At 39.8% G+C, this 19,191-nt stretch overlaps 1 protein-coding gene across 3 annotated transcripts in view; it reads left to right on the forward strand.

Moving 5' to 3' along the window:
• The window catches only part of lrrk2 (leucine-rich repeat kinase 2), a 34,656-nt gene that overhangs the window by 12,496 nt on the left and 2,969 nt on the right, over positions 1–19,191 (forward strand). For 2 of the 3 annotated variants that reach the window (XM_053641703.1, XM_053641704.1), the window contains exons 17-49: positions 11–139; positions 1,427–1,591; positions 2,226–2,490; positions 4,203–4,385; positions 4,501–4,607; positions 4,699–4,774; positions 4,863–5,071; positions 5,962–6,212; positions 6,313–6,461; positions 6,550–6,643; positions 6,742–6,928; positions 7,126–7,307; positions 7,519–7,742; positions 7,821–7,948; positions 8,712–8,930; positions 9,067–9,268; positions 10,240–10,328; positions 10,423–10,604; positions 11,075–11,229; positions 11,463–11,609; positions 12,646–12,837; positions 12,956–13,102; positions 13,251–13,363; positions 13,842–14,032; positions 14,180–14,340; positions 14,594–14,764; positions 14,919–15,019; positions 15,113–15,337; positions 16,069–16,262; positions 16,372–16,444; positions 18,030–18,202; positions 18,362–18,514; positions 18,683–18,891. In XM_053641703.1, coding sequence (XP_053497678.1) covers positions 11–139; positions 1,427–1,591; positions 2,226–2,490; positions 4,203–4,385; positions 4,501–4,607; positions 4,699–4,774; positions 4,863–5,071; positions 5,962–6,212; positions 6,313–6,461; positions 6,550–6,643; positions 6,742–6,928; positions 7,126–7,307; positions 7,519–7,742; positions 7,821–7,948; positions 8,712–8,930; positions 9,067–9,268; positions 10,240–10,328; positions 10,423–10,604; positions 11,075–11,229; positions 11,463–11,609; positions 12,646–12,837; positions 12,956–13,102; positions 13,251–13,363; positions 13,842–14,032; positions 14,180–14,340; positions 14,594–14,764; positions 14,919–15,019; positions 15,113–15,337; positions 16,069–16,262; positions 16,372–16,444; positions 18,030–18,202; positions 18,362–18,514; positions 18,683–18,891 — 5,446 coding nt within the window. Of the gene's footprint in view, positions 1–10; positions 140–1,426; positions 1,592–2,225; positions 2,491–4,202; positions 4,386–4,500; positions 4,608–4,698; positions 4,775–4,862; positions 5,072–5,961; positions 6,213–6,312; positions 6,462–6,549; positions 6,644–6,741; positions 6,929–7,125; positions 7,308–7,518; positions 7,743–7,820; positions 7,949–8,711; positions 8,931–9,066; positions 9,269–10,239; positions 10,329–10,422; positions 10,605–11,074; positions 11,230–11,462; positions 11,610–12,645; positions 12,838–12,955; positions 13,103–13,250; positions 13,364–13,841; positions 14,033–14,179; positions 14,341–14,593; positions 14,765–14,918; positions 15,020–15,112; positions 15,338–16,068; positions 16,263–16,371; positions 16,445–18,029; positions 18,203–18,361; positions 18,515–18,682; positions 18,892–19,191 lie in introns of those variants that run through there. The other variant, XM_053641705.1, reaches the window with a different exon arrangement.

The raw sequence follows: 19,191 nt of genomic DNA on the forward strand, positions 1-19,191 counted from the left end.
TGGTCTGCAGGGTTTTCAGGTGATATGGAAACTGTTGGACACCTGCTCAGAAGCAGCGGCCGAGCTGGAGAAAGAAGGCTTTGAGAAAGACATCTTCCAACAGCTGAGGGAAAGCTCTCCTGATCATAGATATGAGCTAGTGAGTCAGTGTTTGTCAAGCTAATATATATCTACTGCATCAGTAGTGTATGTCAAGTTTTCACAGACAAGAATTTTAATGTTTCCCTTTACTGAGAAAAGAACAGAATTCCTTGACAATGTCAGGAGAAAAGGTAATGAGAGGAAGTCAGTAAAGCCACTGCAGTGTAGTTTCATTTATGTTAACACCGGAGCCAGAAATTTATTTTGGTTACATTCTGGTTACAGGGCGCACGGTGGCTTAGTGGTTAGCACGTTCGCCTCACACCTCCAGGTGTGGTCGGGGGTCCGATTCCTACCGTGGGCCTGTGTGTGCAGAGTTTGCATGTTCTCCCCGTGCTGCGGGGGTTTCCTCCCCCAGTCCAAAGACATGCATGGTAGGCTGATTGGCGAGTCCAAAGTGTCCGTAGTGTATGAATGGGTGTGTGAAGGTGTAAGTGATAGTGCGCTGCGATGGATGGGCACCCTGTCAAGGGTGTATACCACCTTGTGCGCGATGCTCCCTGGGATAGGCTCCAGGTTTCCCCGTGACCCTGAAAAGTATTAAGCGGTATAGAAGATGGATGGATGGATGGACATTCTGGTTACATTTCCCGATCAAGATTCTGTGGTATCCAATTAGACACACACATCACAATGTTACACTACAACAAATTCTTCCTTCTAGAAAAGTAGTCCCATCCTTAAAAGCATGAACTATACTGATTTAGAATTTATTTCACACATACCTTGAATGAAGAATTCATAAAAGCATTCCTTAAAAGGGTTCCAAGTGGCGCAACAGTAAAACATTCGCCCTATCATGGAGAAGCACAGCCATTCATGGCTGGGAGCCAAGGGAGCAAAACTGGCCATGCTCTCTGGGTGGGAGGCATGCCATACTCTCTCTCTGTCAGTCAGAGCAACGCTAACCAATCATTAGATTCTGTATGAGCATTGTGGAAGAGGGCTGAGAGTACTTTCCTCCAAGTATGTTGGTACAATGTGGTTGCTGTTGCATGATGGGTAGATATGGCTAGCTGGTGGGTGGGAATTGGCAGGTGACCAAAATGGGGGGTATATTTATTTTTATTACCTTTATTACAACAGAAAACGTGTTAAAATTAATTCTTTTAGTGGTAATTACACACACACAGCTACAAATGCAGTAGATAGAACTCACATTGAAAACACCGGAATATCTTTTTAAAACTGACTGTATGTATTCATATATATTTCATATATTATACCTTGCTGTATCAGTTTCTTTCTTTCTCACATGGCATGTGTGTGTGTGTGTCTTCTACAGAAGCTAAGCTGTCTGTGTCTGTCGAAGATGGTGGTGGACAGTGAGATCCACTACCGCATACTGGAGAGGGCGTGTGAGGAAGGCAATGTCGTCATGGCCGAGTGTCTTATACAGCTGGGAACTGACGTCAATAAGAAAACCAAAACAGAGTCTCTGATATATCAGGTGACTTTACACTACATCATGTACCTTCTGGGTGATGACTGATGCATATCCTCTGAGATTTATACATTATGTTCTGTTTGGATCAAAACTGACTCTTTTACAAATATGAATTACTAAACATGAATCAATACTAAAAATAAAAATTGTAGAGTATTTTGATCTAAAATATTAGTAAGTATGTTCATTAAAGAGAGCACATATAGTTTTTGTTTACTTTATATTTAAATTTTTCTGTTATATAAAAATCATTTTCTATTATAGAAATTGTATTCAGGTCATTATAAAATGTTTTTTTTTGTTTTTTTTACCTTTTGTAAGTATGCAAATGTGATTTTAGTTGCACAGCCTTATCGCCTCAATCTCGTATTTACATGCATGCCTACACAAACACGCACGCAGCTACCATCAGGAGAATTTACAGGGCTTTTGTGAGTCTGTTATGTTAAATATTATTTATATTTCTAATAACAAGTAATAATCAGAACAGTAGTAAAAGTGTAAAACATGTCATGAGTGTATCTGGTGTGTTAGTAGGTCTCAGTGTTGTACTCTTTTACATGAGAATGGAACGTGTATATCTATATACGTGACTGTGTGTGTGTGTGTGTGTGTGTGTGTGTGTGTGTGTGTACAGGTATGTGAGCGTGGCGGATCACTGGCTCTGGTCGAAGTGTTGGTCAGCAGTGGTGTGCATGAGCAGCAGTTGCGTGGGGCTCTAAGTGTGTGTGTGAGGAGGAGAGACGGCCCTCTGGTCATCCTCCTGCTGGCTCGTCTTGGCCTGGACCTCGCCAACAGTGCCCTCTGCTTAGGAGGCTTCAGACTCGGCCATCTCGAGGCCACATGGCTTAACGCACTGCTCTCAGAGCGCAGAGTTCCCCCAAATGCGCAGAAGAGGAATAGTGAGTACAGCATAAATTATGAGGTCCCAATAGATATGTGTCATATTTATGTATTTTATTATTTATTTAGTTATTATGTGTATACTTATGTTTAATTATGTGTATATTTACCATTATAATTATTGAAGCTATCATTTCTACATTTACTTCTTTATTAAGACATTTACTGCTCTTTATGATTCCTGGACATATGACTGATCCCCAGGGTTGAGAGGGTTACTTTAAAAATGTACTCCGTTACAGGTACAAATTACTTCACGAAAAATGTAATCAGTAACGTAATCCAAGTATCACAATAAGAAAATAATAAAAGCAATGTGATTACTTTTGGATTACATCAAGGTCACATATGTAAATCAAGTCAAAAGAAAAGCAATATGATAAAAAATACTTTTATTTAGAGCTTATGTTAGAGCTTAATATTTTTACATTTTAAGATTTGTTTTAAGAAAATAAATAAGTAAATGACTAAATAAAAGATCACTTTCCCTGATGCAAGTAACATTACATCACAAAAGTTAGGGTGACCATATTCTGGTTTTCCAAAAAGAGGACCCCCTCCCTTAATAGCATTCAAAACAGTCTTATTATGAATGCAGATTTTAAAACACTGAAAAAGAAACACTATTAGCACTATTAACATCACATAAATATGTATAAATTCCTAAATTCTTTTGAATGTCCATGGAAGAAAATAAAATATTAGATACCATGAGTGTACCTTCTGCCCCTTCTGCTATCATTTACACATTTGAATGGACATGTAATAAGAAGCAATATGATAACATGAAATTAAATATGACCTTATATGGCCATGGGCATTGTTTCGACTCAGGACAGCTGTCATTTGTTGCTATTCTCAAGCAACTGTTTGATGCCGCACACAACAGCGCTTCACCTTCATGCGTTCGCTGAGAGTAGGATAATAGTTGAGAGGCAGGAATTTGGCCAATAGTTTCTGCAAGCCTTTTAGAATCGACCAATTGGTGTGCGAGAAGGTGAGAATTACAGAGAGGGGTTAAAGCAGTGCAAGCATGCGTACACATGATGCAGTATTGGACCATAAGCACATCATAATGAAACTAAAGCCGAATCCCGGACATTTTCTCAAATTTCGAAATCCCGGCCAGATGCTTTTTTAAGGTCTGAAAAAGAGGATGTATGGTTACTCTAACAAAAGCATTTCAAATAATTATTTGTGTTCATTTCTACCAAATTAACTTTGTGCTAAATGTATTTGTGCATGCACCAGGAGGTTGCCCATGTGAGTCACAACTGGCAAGAGAGAACCAGGACTTTAATCAAGCAGCTGTACTGATAGTATTCCCATTTTTTACTAAATGTACCTGTAATCTGATTCATTTGTTTTTGACGTAACTATAACAGATTACAGTTACCAGTGTTTTGTATCCTTATTACATAACACCATTACATGTATTCCGTTACTCCTCAAGCCTGCTGATCCCAAAAAAATAGTGTTGTTTCTCTATTTTCAGCTTCCATAAAGAGGAACAGTTCGAATTACTTTTTTGTTTTCCCATCTTATTAGTTTGTTACTGCCGCTCTGCCTCTTCCCCTCTCTGCCTGCTCACTATTTACATGTTCAAGTATCAAGCATAACTGTATCAAAGATCAAAATATGTCTACAGATATTTTAGCTGATGTCCTCTGTGTTTGTGAGTTTATTTTCTCTCTTGTTCCTATGTGTTTAGGTAAAGGGCAGTGGCTGGCAAGACAGATACAGTTCCTGCAGAAGAGGAGTCAGATTGGTGTTTTGGAGTCACAGAGTGTTGTGAACACTTCAGAATATTTCTCTGATGATGAGAGTGATGACTCTTTATACACATCTCTGGATGACAGCGTGTTTTGTACATTTGAAGACATGGAGAGTGATGGTAAAAGTTGCAGTTTTCACTTCATTTTGTGTATTGGTATTTTCAGCAATGACATACTTTATGAATACTTAGCCGACTCTCCATGTCATTAGCTTTTACTGTTGCCCCTTGCTAGGAAATGATAGCCCTGCTTCAGGGAGGACCTACTGTGATTCACCAGATGATCTGAGGGGGCGCTCTAAAGTAAAGCAGCAGGAGCGAGGCAGACGTGCCATTTCAGAGGTGAGTTTGAAGCCTTGTGTCATTCAAAAACTGTCAAATATTTAATTATTGATTTTAATACTTTTGTTTTTCTTTTAATAAATTGTTGTAGGGAAGCAGTGGTGACCCTGATCTCAATGATTCCTTTAAAAAGAGACTGTCAAGCAAGAAGGGCAATACCCAAAGAGGTACAACGCTGGCTACTCCCATTAAATTGCTTGTCATGGATATTGATAATGTACTATCAGTAGGTGTTCCTTCCTTTTACATCTACAGGTCTGGTGTTTTCTGAGAGTTCCTCCATTGGGGGATCCTTGTCAAGTGTGGACAGAGATCATATCACGCTGCTAGATCTATCAGGCAATGAGCTAGACTCTCTCTCATGCTTGATGGATGATGGCACTGTCCAACAACAGCTTGAGCATCTACTACGTCTGGATTTGAGCAGCAACAGCCTAGCAGAGTTTCCCAGTGCCCTCTGTCAGGTACCTTGTACGAGGGGTGGGCAAAAGCATATTGCCCATTCATAAAAATGATAGATACAGCCCCCTCTGAAAGTATTGGAACAGCAAGGACAATTCTATTGTTTTTGCTATAGAGTGAAGACATTTGGGTTTGATATCAAAAGATGAATACGAGAGGATAGATCAGAATTTCAGCTTTCATTTCCGGATATTTACCTCTATATGTGTTAAACAACTTAGAAAATTGGACCTTTTGTTTGAACCCACCCGTCCCCCCACAGCAAGTAGTCAAAAATATTGGAACATGTGACTGATAGGTGTTTCTTGCTGGTGTGCCCTGTTAGATTGATTGTTTAAAGAATTAATAGTTCTGAATGCCTACTCTTGGTCTGAGCCCATACTTTTGCTCACCTAAGAATTGGCTACCACCAAAAGTGCCCTGTTTTAGACGTAAATATCAGGAAATGAAAGCTGAAATTCTGATCTATCGTCTCATGTTCACCTTTTGATCTCAAACCCAAATGTTTTCAGTGTATAGCGAAAATGATAGAATTGGCCTTGCTGTTCCAATACTTTTAGAGGAGACCGTAATTGCATAATAGGCTAGCTCCATTTAGTTTATTTGTTTGTTGTGTTTGTTTTTTACTGGGCATTTTATTGGACATTTTTATTTAGATTTTCCTAAATAAAGTATTTTTGTTTAATGAAACATGCAGTTGGTCAAAGTTGTACTGATGGACTTACAAAGTACCTAGTGACCAAATTTATTCTGATGAGGATTTCATTATATTGTCACTAACCCAATCTAGAGAAGTTTCTATCTTCATGAGTTTTAGCAGGTATGGATGTTCTGTAATTGTGTACGAGTGACAAGAATTTCAACACTTTGCAAATAATTCTTACACATTTAGAGCTTGCGAAGCCTCACTCGACTGGATCTTCAAGGCAACCAATTGCAATCACTTCCTGCTGAACTGTTGAGCCTACCCTCATTAAGCATGCTGAATGTGTCACGTAACTGTGTCGGTCCTGAAATCTGTTTGGACCCACATGTGTGCTGTCCAACGCTCCGCCAGCTGAACCTTTCTTTCAACCACATCACTGTTTTTCCATACAGTCTCAGCCAAGTCATGGAAAATCTAGAAGAACTCTCACTAGAGGGGTATGAAGGAGAATTTATAGTGATTTGATTGTTGTTATTGGTTGATGTTATTCCAACTATCACCAGTGTTCTCTTCTCTTGTTTTCCTTGTCGTCCTCAGGAATCAAATCTCAGAACTCTCCCTTCCTCTCGGTCTTGCTGAAGTGAAGGTGTTTGATATTTCAAAGAATAAATTAACAACGATTTCTGATGGCTTATTGTCTGCATGCACCAAGCTGGAAACATTCAATGCCTCAGTTAACCATCTTAGTAAGCATATTTCATTCTAAAGCCCTTTGAACTTTCAATGAAAATTCAGTCTGCAGTCTGGTGTTAAATAATAAACATGTTTCTATAGGTTGTTTGTTACAACTTCCTTCTAAAATAACAACATTGAAATTATCCCAGAACAACTTTGAAAGTGTACCTGAATCAATTCTCAATCTACCAAAGTAAGTGTTATTAAATATGATGTATATGTACTTTACTTATATTAACTCTGAATATGATCAAAGTCTAGACATACTTGTCTGATAGCTCCTGTGTTCAGTTTGCAGTCGGTGGACATGAGGAGTAACAGTATCAGAGTTCTGCCAGGTCCAGCTGCCTGGACCAGTGCTAATTTAAGAGAGCTGATATTCAGCGAGAACCAGATCTCTGTGCTGGACCTGAGAGAACCTGTGTATAAATGGATCCGTCTAGATAAACTGCATCTGAGTGATAACAAGCTCACCGAGGTAGCAACCGGTTTGTTTTCTTTTTACTCTTATGAGAATACAGAATAGTTTAACATTTGAGCGGTGATCAAAATTCTATTTTTTTACACATTTTTAAAGCTTAATTTCACAGCCTTGTATGTGTTTGCAGTTATATCATGTGTTCTACGTTTCCTAACATCAGCTAGGCTCTCACTGTCCCGCGCCCTTGTTGTTAGCTTCCTCGTCAGATCGGGCTGCTGGAGGAGTTGACCTCCCTGGATGTCAATGGTAATGCTGCTCTGCGATCTTTCCCTGATGAGATGGGTAAGCTGGTTCGGCTGTGGGATTTGCCCTTGGACAGATTGCAGTTACAACTTGACCTCAAACACATCGGTAACAAGACCAAAGACATTATCAGGTCAGTCACATTGTTCTTTCATTTCCTTAGCAGAGGTGTGTGTGTTGGTCTCCTTGTCCTAAAGACAGAATTGTCACATTAGTACTTGAGGAGTATTAGGGGTACTTGCATGATTTTTTGTACTATGTTTTTGTTCTGAATTTCACAATTGGAGCTTTAAATCTAGGTTCTTGTGCTCTGGGCTTGTCTCCTTGGCTCTCCTCTTGATTAGGTATTTTCAGCACCGTCTGAAGAAGGCTGTGCCGTATTTCCGGATGAAGCTAATAGTTGTAGGGAATGCAGGCAGTGGGAAGACCACTCTGATCCAGCAGCTGATAAAGCTCAAGCGTTCTCAGTGGTACTTTGACACACATTCATCGAACATCACCGTCAGAGATTGGCGCATCAGAGACCGCGATAGGAGAAACATGGTCCTGAACGTGTGGGACTTCTCAGGTTGGAAGTTCAGGTGTAATAGGTCTCACTAACATTATAAAACCAGACAAAGTTCTAAACTGTCTTGTGGTTGTGCAGGTGGAGAGGAGTACAGTGGCTTCCATTCTCAATTCATGAGCCTCAGAGCTCTCTACTTGGTGCTATACGACCTGAGTAAAGGAGCCAGTGAGCTGGACACCATCAGACCCTGGCTCTTCAATATCAAAGTGAGTTCAACTTTGTGCAATTTAAAAATGAACATGTCAAGTCCTATTTGTAATAATATGACCTAGATCGCTCTCTCCCTCAATATGTTCTATCATACTCCAAATATCCTTATAAAACAGAAACATCATTCTGCTTTTAAAATATTAGTTTGATACTCTTGTGGTTGAAACGTTCATCTTCTCCTCAGATTCAGTTTCTTGGCCGATGAGACTCAGTACTTTACTGTGTGTATGGTGTTGTTGGGATCATACAATTAACCTTTCTTTCTCCAAATATGACCAGCTGAATTATTGCCAAAGAGTTCTGTTTTTGTTTTGTCAGACCAGAGTATATTGTACCAAATGAGTTGTGATTTATCTAAGTTCTTTTGGGCACATACCTCTGTGCTTCTTTTTTTTAGCAGAGGAGTTGTGCTTAGGGTGTAGGGATGTAAGAGATGATTGGGTTGCTTATTGTTCTCCATGTACTTCTTGTTAATGAAGCAGTTGTACTGACAGGGATGTTTAAGGTCTTTGCTATGGCTCTGTAGCTTTTTTCGCTGAAGTGTTGTTTCATAATGTTGTCCCTGAACCCTTTCGGAAGCTCCTTCACCTTCACCATGATTGTTACTTGTTGCATGAAATCTTCTGCACTAATGACAACCTCTTTTATTACAAAAATAAAAGTGCCTGAATTATTATTTCCCCTCACTACAATGTGTCTGCCTTTCACTGGTTTTCTTTCTGTAATACTGTGATTATATTCCCTCTTTGGATTCCAAAGGCACTCGCCCCTGTCTCTCCTGTGATTCTGGTTGGCACTCATTTGGACGTATGTGAGGATGACCTGGTACAGGAGTGTGCGCTTAAGATCCAGGAGGAGGTGTTGTCCCAGCCGCTTTTCCCAACCATTAGGGAGAGCCACATGCTGTGTGCCTGTGAAGAGTCAGACTCTATCAGCAGACTGCGCAAGGCCATCGCCAGAGAGGCCAGCAGCTTTAAGGTGACTTTTCTGTTAAAAGAAGCTGCTGAAAAAGGTTGAAAAGACCAATTATTCTAATTTTCCTGAACACAGAGGTCCGTTAAACATTTTTGGATATGTTATTTTCACATGTAAGTGACTTGCATCCTCTGTGCAGATCCAGGGGCAGCCGGTGATGGGGCAGCTGGTTCCAGATTGTTATGTTGAGCTGGAGCGGAGGATTCTGCAGGAGCGGTGCCGTGTGCCTGTTGAGTTTCCCGTGCTCAGACACCAACGCCTCCTGCAGCTCATTGAGGAGAGCCAGCTGCTGCTGGAAGAGGGAGAACTTTCTCACGCAGTTCGCTTCCTCAGTGAGACCGGTGAGAGAGCTTTCTGATTCTGCCTGTCTGTGTCTTGCATTTTAATTATTGTATCATACATCGTATTATGCTGTCCTGTCTAATTGCACTTTTTTGCTGCATGGTCTTGTCAAACTACACTACAGACCTACTTGGGCAGAATTAGTTTTACAAAGAGCGGGAATAATTACATTTCTTACATGTACTACTCAGTGGTTTATTGTGCAGATCAATGTTAGTGCTAGTCTCCCTCCATTCCCGAGGAAATGCCAGCCGATATACTTAGTGTTTCTACAAACTTGTTATTTTTGACGACAGACTGCACTTCATCCCCATGCTGTCATTACTTGCAACCCCTTACAAGGAAAGAAAAAAGTCAATCAAAGGAAGCACAATCCTACCAGATGATTAAGTTGACTATTGTATATTATATTATGGCATAATATCACGGTAGTTTGATAGTTTGGATGGTAGTTTTCTATTAATAAATTCATGATTCAACAATATGATCATATCACTAGGTGTGTGACACTGACACTAAACTTTGAGTTTATACCACAGTGAAACTAAAAACCTACTTTTCCCACATTCATTCATGTCTATCCATATGATGTGTGAATTTTCACAAAAGGAGACATAACACAAATGTATATGTTATTACAGAGATCACCATGAGAAACTAATACCAACTTAATAGAGCTTTTTTGTGGTTCTATATGTAATGCCTTTGAGTTGCACTGTTTTTTACTTGAACACTGTGTAGTCTCACATATAGAACTAGGGCCTTTGATAACTATATTTTTTTCCCTATATATACTGATATATGGATTAGATGGCAAAAGTCTAGGTCACTAGGCCATCTGTGTTTCTTCTGGTGACTCAGTTTTTAGGTTCATATTACATTGCATGCATAGATACTGTATTCACTGTTTGTGTTTAACTCACTCTGTGTGTGTGTGTGTGTGTGTGTGTGTGTGTGTGTGAAATCCCAGGTGTGCTCCTGCACTTTGATGATCCTGCACTGCAACTCAGAGACTTGTATCTCATTGATCCCCAGTGGCTCTGTAAAACCATCTCACAGGTCACATGCAAATACACCCTCAAATACACACAATAAATCAAGTACATCCAAACAGGTAGAGGTGTAATCTTTGTGTTGTGTTATTCGGTACTAGCTTCTGACTCAAAAGAGCCTGTGTGAGAACCCCAGAGGGGTGATGCAGCGCTCAGTTCTGGAGAAATTTCTCAGCAAGACCTGCGGGTTCCCAGAAGGTCACCTCATGCACTATTTCAGACTGCTGGAAAAGTTCCAAATTGCCTTGCCCTTGGGAGACGAGCAGCTACTGGTGCACTGCAGGTATGTATTATGTGCTGGACATTACTCCCATTCAAAACATATCCAGATTCTTTGTATGCTTTTTATTATCTAAAATTGCATGTTATATGAATTTAGACTTTTTCTGCATATCATTGTAAAACAACGTAGGTGATTTGTTCATGTGTAGTAGTACCATAAGTAAAAAAGGATAAAACAATTATTAACATTCAGCTCTAAAACTTTTAATGTTGATGAGAAAAAGGATAGAATATACCATTTACAAACAAAATTAGAGCAAATATTCTTGATCTACGGAATTCATGCAGTATAGGACTGTTGCTTTCTGACTTAATTTGAGAGTTTATGGAGAAATTTTCTAGAGATATACCAGAGGCATGCTGCATTTAGAATGGATTGCATCATACATTGGTCCAAAGCTTATGCTATGGACATAACCTATGTTTAAAATGAGTCCTATGTTTCACTTTGTATAATGTTTTTCTACGTAGCTTGTCTGATCACAAGCCAGTGATTGAGATTCCTCACTGTGAGAATTCAGAGATCATTGTGAGGGTCTATGAGATGCCTTATTTCCCAATGGGCTTCTGGTCCAGACTGATCAGCCGGCTTCTGGAGGTCTCCTCATTCATGCTCCGGGGTAAAGGTAAGACTTTCTGGCTGAAATACTCTCATCGAAAGCTTTTTCACCAGTACAAACAAGCAAACACAAAACTAGGACACTCACTTTAAAAATGGTATGAACAGAAATGGCAATGTTTCTAAAGTAAAATTCAGTGGTGTTGTGTTTCATGCATCTGAATATATGAGAGTTGAAAACATAAGTGTATGCGTCTTATTAATATTATCAGCTCTATCACTTTCTATGATTGCCTCCAGAGAAAACTTTGAGACCAAACCGAATTTACTGGAGGACAGGGGTATACCTGAACTGGTCTGCTGAGGCGTACTATCTAGTGGAAGCCTCCTCGGATGTGAACAGCCCTGCCAGCTTTGTTAGGGTCACTGTGCCTTGCTCCCGTAAAGGTGCGTTAGTAGGAAGCTGTAGGAAACTTTTTAGAGAGCTCTAATTGGTTCCTGTGCTATACATTTTTTTTATTCATCTTTGTCTTTCAATCATTTGAGTTTGATACAGTAGGTTATTTCTGGTGCTGATTAAGGTGTTTATGGTGGTGTTAGCAGTACCCAATATTACACCTCAAAAACATATTCACCATTCAGAGTTGGTTTAAGGATTTTTTTTTGGTGTTCAAAGGCTTGGTTTTAGAGTAAGAGCTGGTACAATAGACTTCAACAGGGCAGAATTATATTACACACCAATGCAGGAAAGTAATATTCACCAACTGTTGGTCAATTAATTCCATTTTATTCTGAGATCTGATAAAGAGCAGATATTTTATAGAGGCCTTATAACTTACCTGGGATTATTTTACTGCTCTACACGTGATTGAATGTTGAAGTTAGTGATGCATTCCTCTGCAGTTAAACATTAACTAGAGCATGGGTACATGGGTATGGCAAGGAAGCCAAATTTGTAAAAACGTCTCATATAATACCTTGTATACGCTGTACTTTCCATGCAATATCACTCCAGAGGACTGCCATTAAGAATAATCTGTAGAACAACTAATGAAAACTCTTTCCAAGACAATGTTTCTATCCAGAAACCACTACCTTTAGTTTAAAATGATGCTAGAAATAAGATCATGAAGCTCTTTTTAGTCAACGTTTAACTGAAGACAATTTTTCTAAAAGCAGTAGAATGAGGCCTCTCTTTTGGCACCAAGTGCATTCAATGTACAAAGACATTGTCTTGATCTCCATATCTACATCATTATTTCTTTGTCATTGTTTCAGGTAACTCTGCAATTCAAAGTTTCTGAACTGTTTTTATGCTCTTGATACATGTACATGACCATTTCTTCATTAACCCATTAACGCAAAACAACTCCTATGGTAATCATCGAGAGGTCATTTTTCTAAATGTACCAAAAATTTGACAAACAAAAAAACTCTTTTAAACAAATCTGAGATGGAGTTGAGCTGTCTGCTGTTTCTGTAGGTCATGTGTTGTTAGGCCAGGTGGTTGATCATATTGACTCTGTGCTGGAGGAGTGGTTTCCTGGCCTCCTCAACACTGATATACAAGGTGATGGGGAAACACTGCTGAAGAGGTGGGCAATGTACAGCTTCGACGACACACAGGAGTGGAACAAGATGCTGCTGCAGGATCTGCTCAAACAAACTCACAAAAGTATCACCAACATGTCCATCTAAATATGTCCTTTGCATGTATTAGAACCAAAATACTTCACTTCATTCCTTATTCAATATGTGTTACTTTTTAAATTGTACTTTTCGGACGTTTCTAGATGGTCTGTTGGTGAACCCAGAGGACCCTCACTGTACAATCCCCACCTCCCAGCTCTGCCCTGACCTCATGCTGAGTGACCAACCAGCTAATATTATGTTGGACCCTGAGGAGCTAGAAATGGATCTTTCCAACGACTACCTGCTTGGTCAGTAGACACCAGTTTCTATAAGCAATTCAGTAGCAGTATGTAATCATTTACGTACAATGTATTTGAATAGATGTGATTAGTGAGATGTGTTTGACTACAGGTAGAGGAGGTTATTCACTTTAATGGTCTGCTGTTTTGACTACAGGAAATGGAGGCTTTGGCACAGTGTACAGAGCAATATACAAAAATGAAGATGTTGCTATGAAGATTTTCAACAAACATGCATCCGATCTGTATGTTCATAGATTAATAAGACAGGTAATCTTTTGACTCGTTGGTCTGCAATAACAGTTTTAATTTCTTGGGCTCATCTACAGCACTTCCTACGCAGCGGTCTGTCTGATCCACTGCACATTCCAAAACAAAAACTAATGTTCTGGTTTATTTTCCACCAACTTGACAAATGAATAGAATGTAACGCAACAGTAAAGCTACTTCGTCTGATCCGTTGTTAAGTTCCACGGTTCTCAAAGTGAGGTGGTCCACAAAGCATGAGTCTGTGATTTTGAGTTTGAAATGAGAACATATTTATTTTATTTATTATTTAGTTCTTGCAGTATTGGACCACTTTTACTGGTCACTTGGGTTTAAGTCAAACCTCAGTAAACTCAAAGCGGGCTTATAAATAATGTTAGAAATTTGAATAAATATGTGTTCTTTTTGTGGAAAAATGACATTTTATATAATACGCTCCTCAAACGTACAGCAGTTAGAACGTGTTGTGCTGATTTTGCAGGAATTGGCTGTATTAGGCAGACTGCACCATCCCAGTTTGGTGGATCTACTGGCTGCAGGAAACTCCCCCCATATGCTGGTCATGGAACTGGCTCCATGCGGTTCTCTCGACTCACTGTTTGAACATGAGAACGGCAGCCTGAATCGCAAACTGCAGCACAGGATTGCACTACAGGTGGCTGATGGTCTCAGGTAGGCATAAAGCACACACTCACATGTCTATAGGAATGAATGCACCCATTACTGCAGTTAGGGGAAATTCACTGAATACTATTACAGTTAATATGCTGTGTTTGGCATGTCTCTCTCTCTCTCTCTCTCTCTCTCTTTCTGATCCAGATATTTGCACTCTTCAATGATAATCTACCGGGACCTGAAACCTCACAATGTGCTGCTGTTCAGTCTTAAGACTGACTCTGAGATGATAGCTAAGCTCACTGACTATGGCATCGCTCAGTACTGCTGCAGTATGGGAGTCAAGAGCTCTGAAGGCACTCCAGGTACCACTTCACATGAATAAAAGAAGAGGACCAAAAAACTAACAACCTGGCCAGTTGTGTTTGATATTTTACCAGGTTTTAGATGCTGCATAAAAGGGTTACGTCCAGACTAGACAGATGGCTCTGTTTACAGTACATTTTCACTGCTTTCATTCACCGAATCTGTGTGCACTCAGAGCAGTAATTAAAATGTCGTTTCTATTGTCCTGGTCTATGGTTATTGCTGAATTGTTTGCTCTGTGGTTCCTTGCAGGGTTCAGAGCACCAGAGGTTGCTCGTGGTAACGTGATCTATAACGTCCAGGCGGATGTTTATTCGTTTGGTCTGCTGCTATATGATCTTTTGACCTGCGGAGAGAGAATATCAGATGGTCTGAAGTTCCCCAGCGAGTTTGATGAAATAGCCGTGCAGGGAAAGCTACTGGGTAATGTCAGACATTAGACGACAAGAGATTCCGACTAATCATGTCTTTGTATATATCAAGGTCTTTGTATATAAAGTGTGAAACTTTCTTTAGATTTTTGGCATCCTTACTCGTTTTTACAACAGTATAATTGTCTTTGTTACTGTTCTTCTAGACCCAGTGAAACACTACAGATGTTCACCCTGGCCAAGGTTTCAGAACCTAATGAAGGAGTGTCTAAGAGAGAACCCAGAGAGCAGACCCACATCTGCACAGGTAAGCCACTGAGAATCATATATTACTCAGAACCTAGTGATGATTTGTGAGTGTGTATGTCACTTTTGCTTGTCTGTGTGTGTTCCTCTGTAGGTGTTTGACTGTCTGAATTCAGCAGAGATGCTGTGTCTGATTAGTGAGCTGACTCTGCCTGGGCTGTCCTGCGAGTGTTTCACTGTCTCCTGTCCCAGTGGCAGTTTGGGTGGAAGTGTGAATGGTGGTGCTGGGGCTCAAGTGTGGATGGGAGGTGGCAGTAGCAGCCTGAAGCTTGGCTTTGTCACGTGTGTGGATGTAGAGACAGAGAAACGGTCCACACAGGTAATGAGGATCAGTAACGTAGTTAAGCTATAGCTATTATCCTGCTTTGCACCACTTCTATTTAACGTAATCTATTATGTTACATTCTATTCAGCATGTTAACTAATTATGACTTATTATTAATGATTTATTATAAACAATTTTTATATAGGGTCACTGCACATTCTTACAAACGCTCTGCCACTTTACTTATGACTTTACTTATGACTTTACTTATGACTACTACAGATTTTTATACTGCTCATCACACATGCCTAATGTACAGTTGTACAGGTTGCCTGCCAACCTGTAATATATTTCATACAGTTAATATGTACAGGAATCTAAATCTGTAAATAACTCAGAATATTTAATTAATATTTAATAACTCATATTTATATGTACATATTTATTCTCTATTATTTGTGGTATATTATGAGTTTATTGTGCAAGTCTTGTGAACTGTTAAGTCTTAGTCCTCCCTGTTGCTCTTGTGATGTGACTGTTGTGACATCACATTTCCCCTTGGGGATCAATAAAGTACTCACTATCTCTATCTCGGTGTCTAAGGGTAGTCATGGTTCTATCCAGTAGCCAATAAGCATTTTTCCCCCTGTAGGTGTAGCTAATCATTTCGGTTATAACAGAATAAAAGGCTTTCCCATAGGCTACATTAGCATTTCAGGTTTACTGATATTCAGGCTTATTTAACCATCAGGCTAATAATTGTTGCATGTGTATTTCTCTGTCAGGAGATTGACCAAAGCCCCGTCCTCTGCCTGGTGACTGTCAGAGTGCCTGGAGAGGTCCACGACTGGTTAGTTGCAGGAACACAGAGTGGCTCACTGTTGGTTATGGACACAAGGAACATTACAGTTTTGCATTGTTTACAGAGCGCAAAAGATGCAGTGACCTCACTTTTCTTCCACACACCTTCTCAACGCAGGTGCAGGATTACATCTGCTGTCATGAGTTGGGGTTGGGATAAGATGAAATTATTAGTCTATGTGTTATTGCAGTTTTACTGTATATGTGATATATATTTTTTTTATCAGCTGCTTAAAGAACCACCTATTAGTGGGAACAGCAGATGGAATGCTTGTCATTTATGAAGATTCAGTTATCAAGGTATTCTGCATTGTCCCTAAAGCTCACTTACAGTTGCCATCAAAATTATTCAACCCCCATTGCAAATCAAGGTTATTGTGAATATTTACAGACTTTCAGCTGTTTGCAATGAACAAATCAAACAAAAGCAATTGAAATAGTTCAATACAACGAATGCTTCAAGTGGTTTCCCCAAATTCAACTGAAAATGCAACTTATAATGACTTCTCCAGTTTCAAAGTTATTCAACCTCCTGAATAGAATCCCTCACAACAACACAAATATGTAAAACAGGTGTTGTCTCAAGCACACCTGAAGCAATTAATCAAGGGCTTCATTATTTGCACCAGGTGTGCTTGAGCTGGAATACATGAAATACCTGAACTGGCCAGGGGTGGAAAATGAATGAAATACCTGAACTGGCTAGGGGCAGAAAATTATTTAAATACCTGGACAGGGCAGAAAAAGGAAGCTATCAACAGCTGCAACCAGATTTCTGAGAAGGCAGGTTGTGAAAAACCCTCGAGTGACTGCAAAAGACCTGCAGCAAGACTTGGTGGCAACAGGCACTGAGGTTTCAGTGAGCACAGTAAGGCTCATACTAAACGCAGAAGGTTTCCATGCCATAACTCCAAGACGTACACCACTACTGACCGGAAAGCACAAGAAACGTTGCCTCAAAATCATAAATAAGCCACAGAAGTTTTGGGATTCTGTTCTATGGAGCGATGAAACAAAACTGGAACTTTTTGGCACGATGGATCAGTGGTATGTCTGGAGGAAAAATAATGAAGAAAGATCACTCTGTCCACGGTCAAGCATGGTGGTGGCTCGGTGATGCTCTAGGGCTGCTTTGCATCATCTGGCGCTGGAAACCTGCAGCGTGTGGAAGGCAAGATGGATTAATTGAAGTATCAGGAAATCCTAGGAGAAAATGTCATGCTGTCTGTCAGGAAGCTGAAGCTTGGGCATCATTGGACCTTCCAACAGGACAATGATCCCAAGCATACCTCAAATTTCACCAAGGCTTGGTTGCAGAAGAAGTCCTGGAAGATTCTACAGGGCCATCACAGTCACCTGACTTGAACTCCATAGAAAATCTCTGGCAGAATTTGAAGAAGGCAGTTCCAGCACACAAACCCAAGAATATTACTGAACTGGAGGCCATTGCTCATGAGGAATGGACTAAGATTCCTCAGGAATGCTGCCAGAAGCTATGCATCTCATTTGCAGCAGGTCATAACTGCAAAAGGATGCTCTACTAAGTACTAAAGTTGCTTGCCGTGAAGGGGTTGAATAATTTTGAAACTGGAGAAATCATTATAAGTTGTATTTTCAGTTGAATTTGGGGAAACCACTTGAAGCATTTGCTGTGTTAAACTATTTCAATTGCTTTTGTTTGATTTCTTCATTGCAAACAATTTTGACAATAAACCTGATTTGCAATGGGGGTTGAATAATTCTGATTGCAACTGTACTTCTATTCTCCTGTTGAGAAAATACTTATACTACTAACAATATGTGTGTGTAAGGATTTCAAGATAGTTGCAGCCATTAATTTTCTTAGCCTTTAACAACTCTGTCTTTCTGGTCTTTTACTACCCAGTGTGGTTATGGTGCTCCAGTTAAGCTTGTGCAGGTTGGGAATGTGAACACACCCCTGATGTGTCTGGCTCCATCTGGCCACTATCAGGACCGTACCACTCTGTGGGCTGGCTGTGGCACCAGGGTGCTTTCTCTAACTGTGGACTATGACATCTCTAAGAGTATAGACACCAGGTACACATTTGATCAGTTAGTGTCCATACAGCTTCCTTATTTTTTTCCCTATATATTTCTTACTTTGCTTGGGTAGGATGATTTTTTTTGATTTAGTGGTTCACAAGGTACTGAAGGGCAGATACTTCATGTTGTTCTTGCTTTGCATTACTTGAACAGACAGCAGCTTCTGTCCAGCAGTATGGCATGTATCTCTCGGCTAGTCGTTGAGAAATATGTTTATTTGAGCAAAAATGGAGGTCACAGTGTAGAGGTATGGGATAAGAAGAGTGGGAAGATGATTGACTCCATTGACTGTGTGCAGTTACTCAGGTGAGACTGCATTCACATGCAATAACACATATGCATGTATGTAATATGTATTTGGTTTATAGTGAACTAATGTCAGTCTGTAATAAAGTCATAATAATCATAATCACCATTCTGAGTATTGGTATACTGGATGATTATTGTTATATGGATTGTCTTATGTGCAAACAGGAAGGTCAGAGCTGTGAGGACTGACATTTCCAAAGAAATGGAGTACTTATTGGCTCGTGTGAAGGCTTTGCTGGTACAGCATAATGGTACACTGTGGATAGGCACTGGATCTGGACAGATCCTACTGGTGGACCTGTCTACACGTCAACTACTGCAGGTTATCAGCCCTGGCTGCCATTCAGTGTGCACTATGGCCTCTGTGCTGATCGGTACTTGTCCTTTGATGTATTTTTTTTATTATATATTTAATGGTTAAATATAGCATAACCATATACAGTGCTGTGAAAAAGTATTTGCTTGTTTTCTTCTGCATTTGTGTATATTTCGTAGTAATTGTTTCAGAAATTAAAAGAAAATCTAAGATAAAACAAAGGCAACCTGAGTAAATACAAAATACAGTTTTTAAATGATAATGTTATTTATTGAAGCAAAAAAAATATCCAATACCAACTGGGCCTGTGTGAAAATATTTTTGCCCCTGTAGGTACTAATTCCCCAAATCTATGAAA

This window comes from Ictalurus furcatus, chromosome 14 (assembly GCF_023375685.1).
Source record: "Ictalurus furcatus strain D&B chromosome 14, Billie_1.0, whole genome shotgun sequence".
Lineage (NCBI taxonomy): Eukaryota > Metazoa > Chordata > Actinopteri > Siluriformes > Ictaluridae > Ictalurus > Ictalurus furcatus.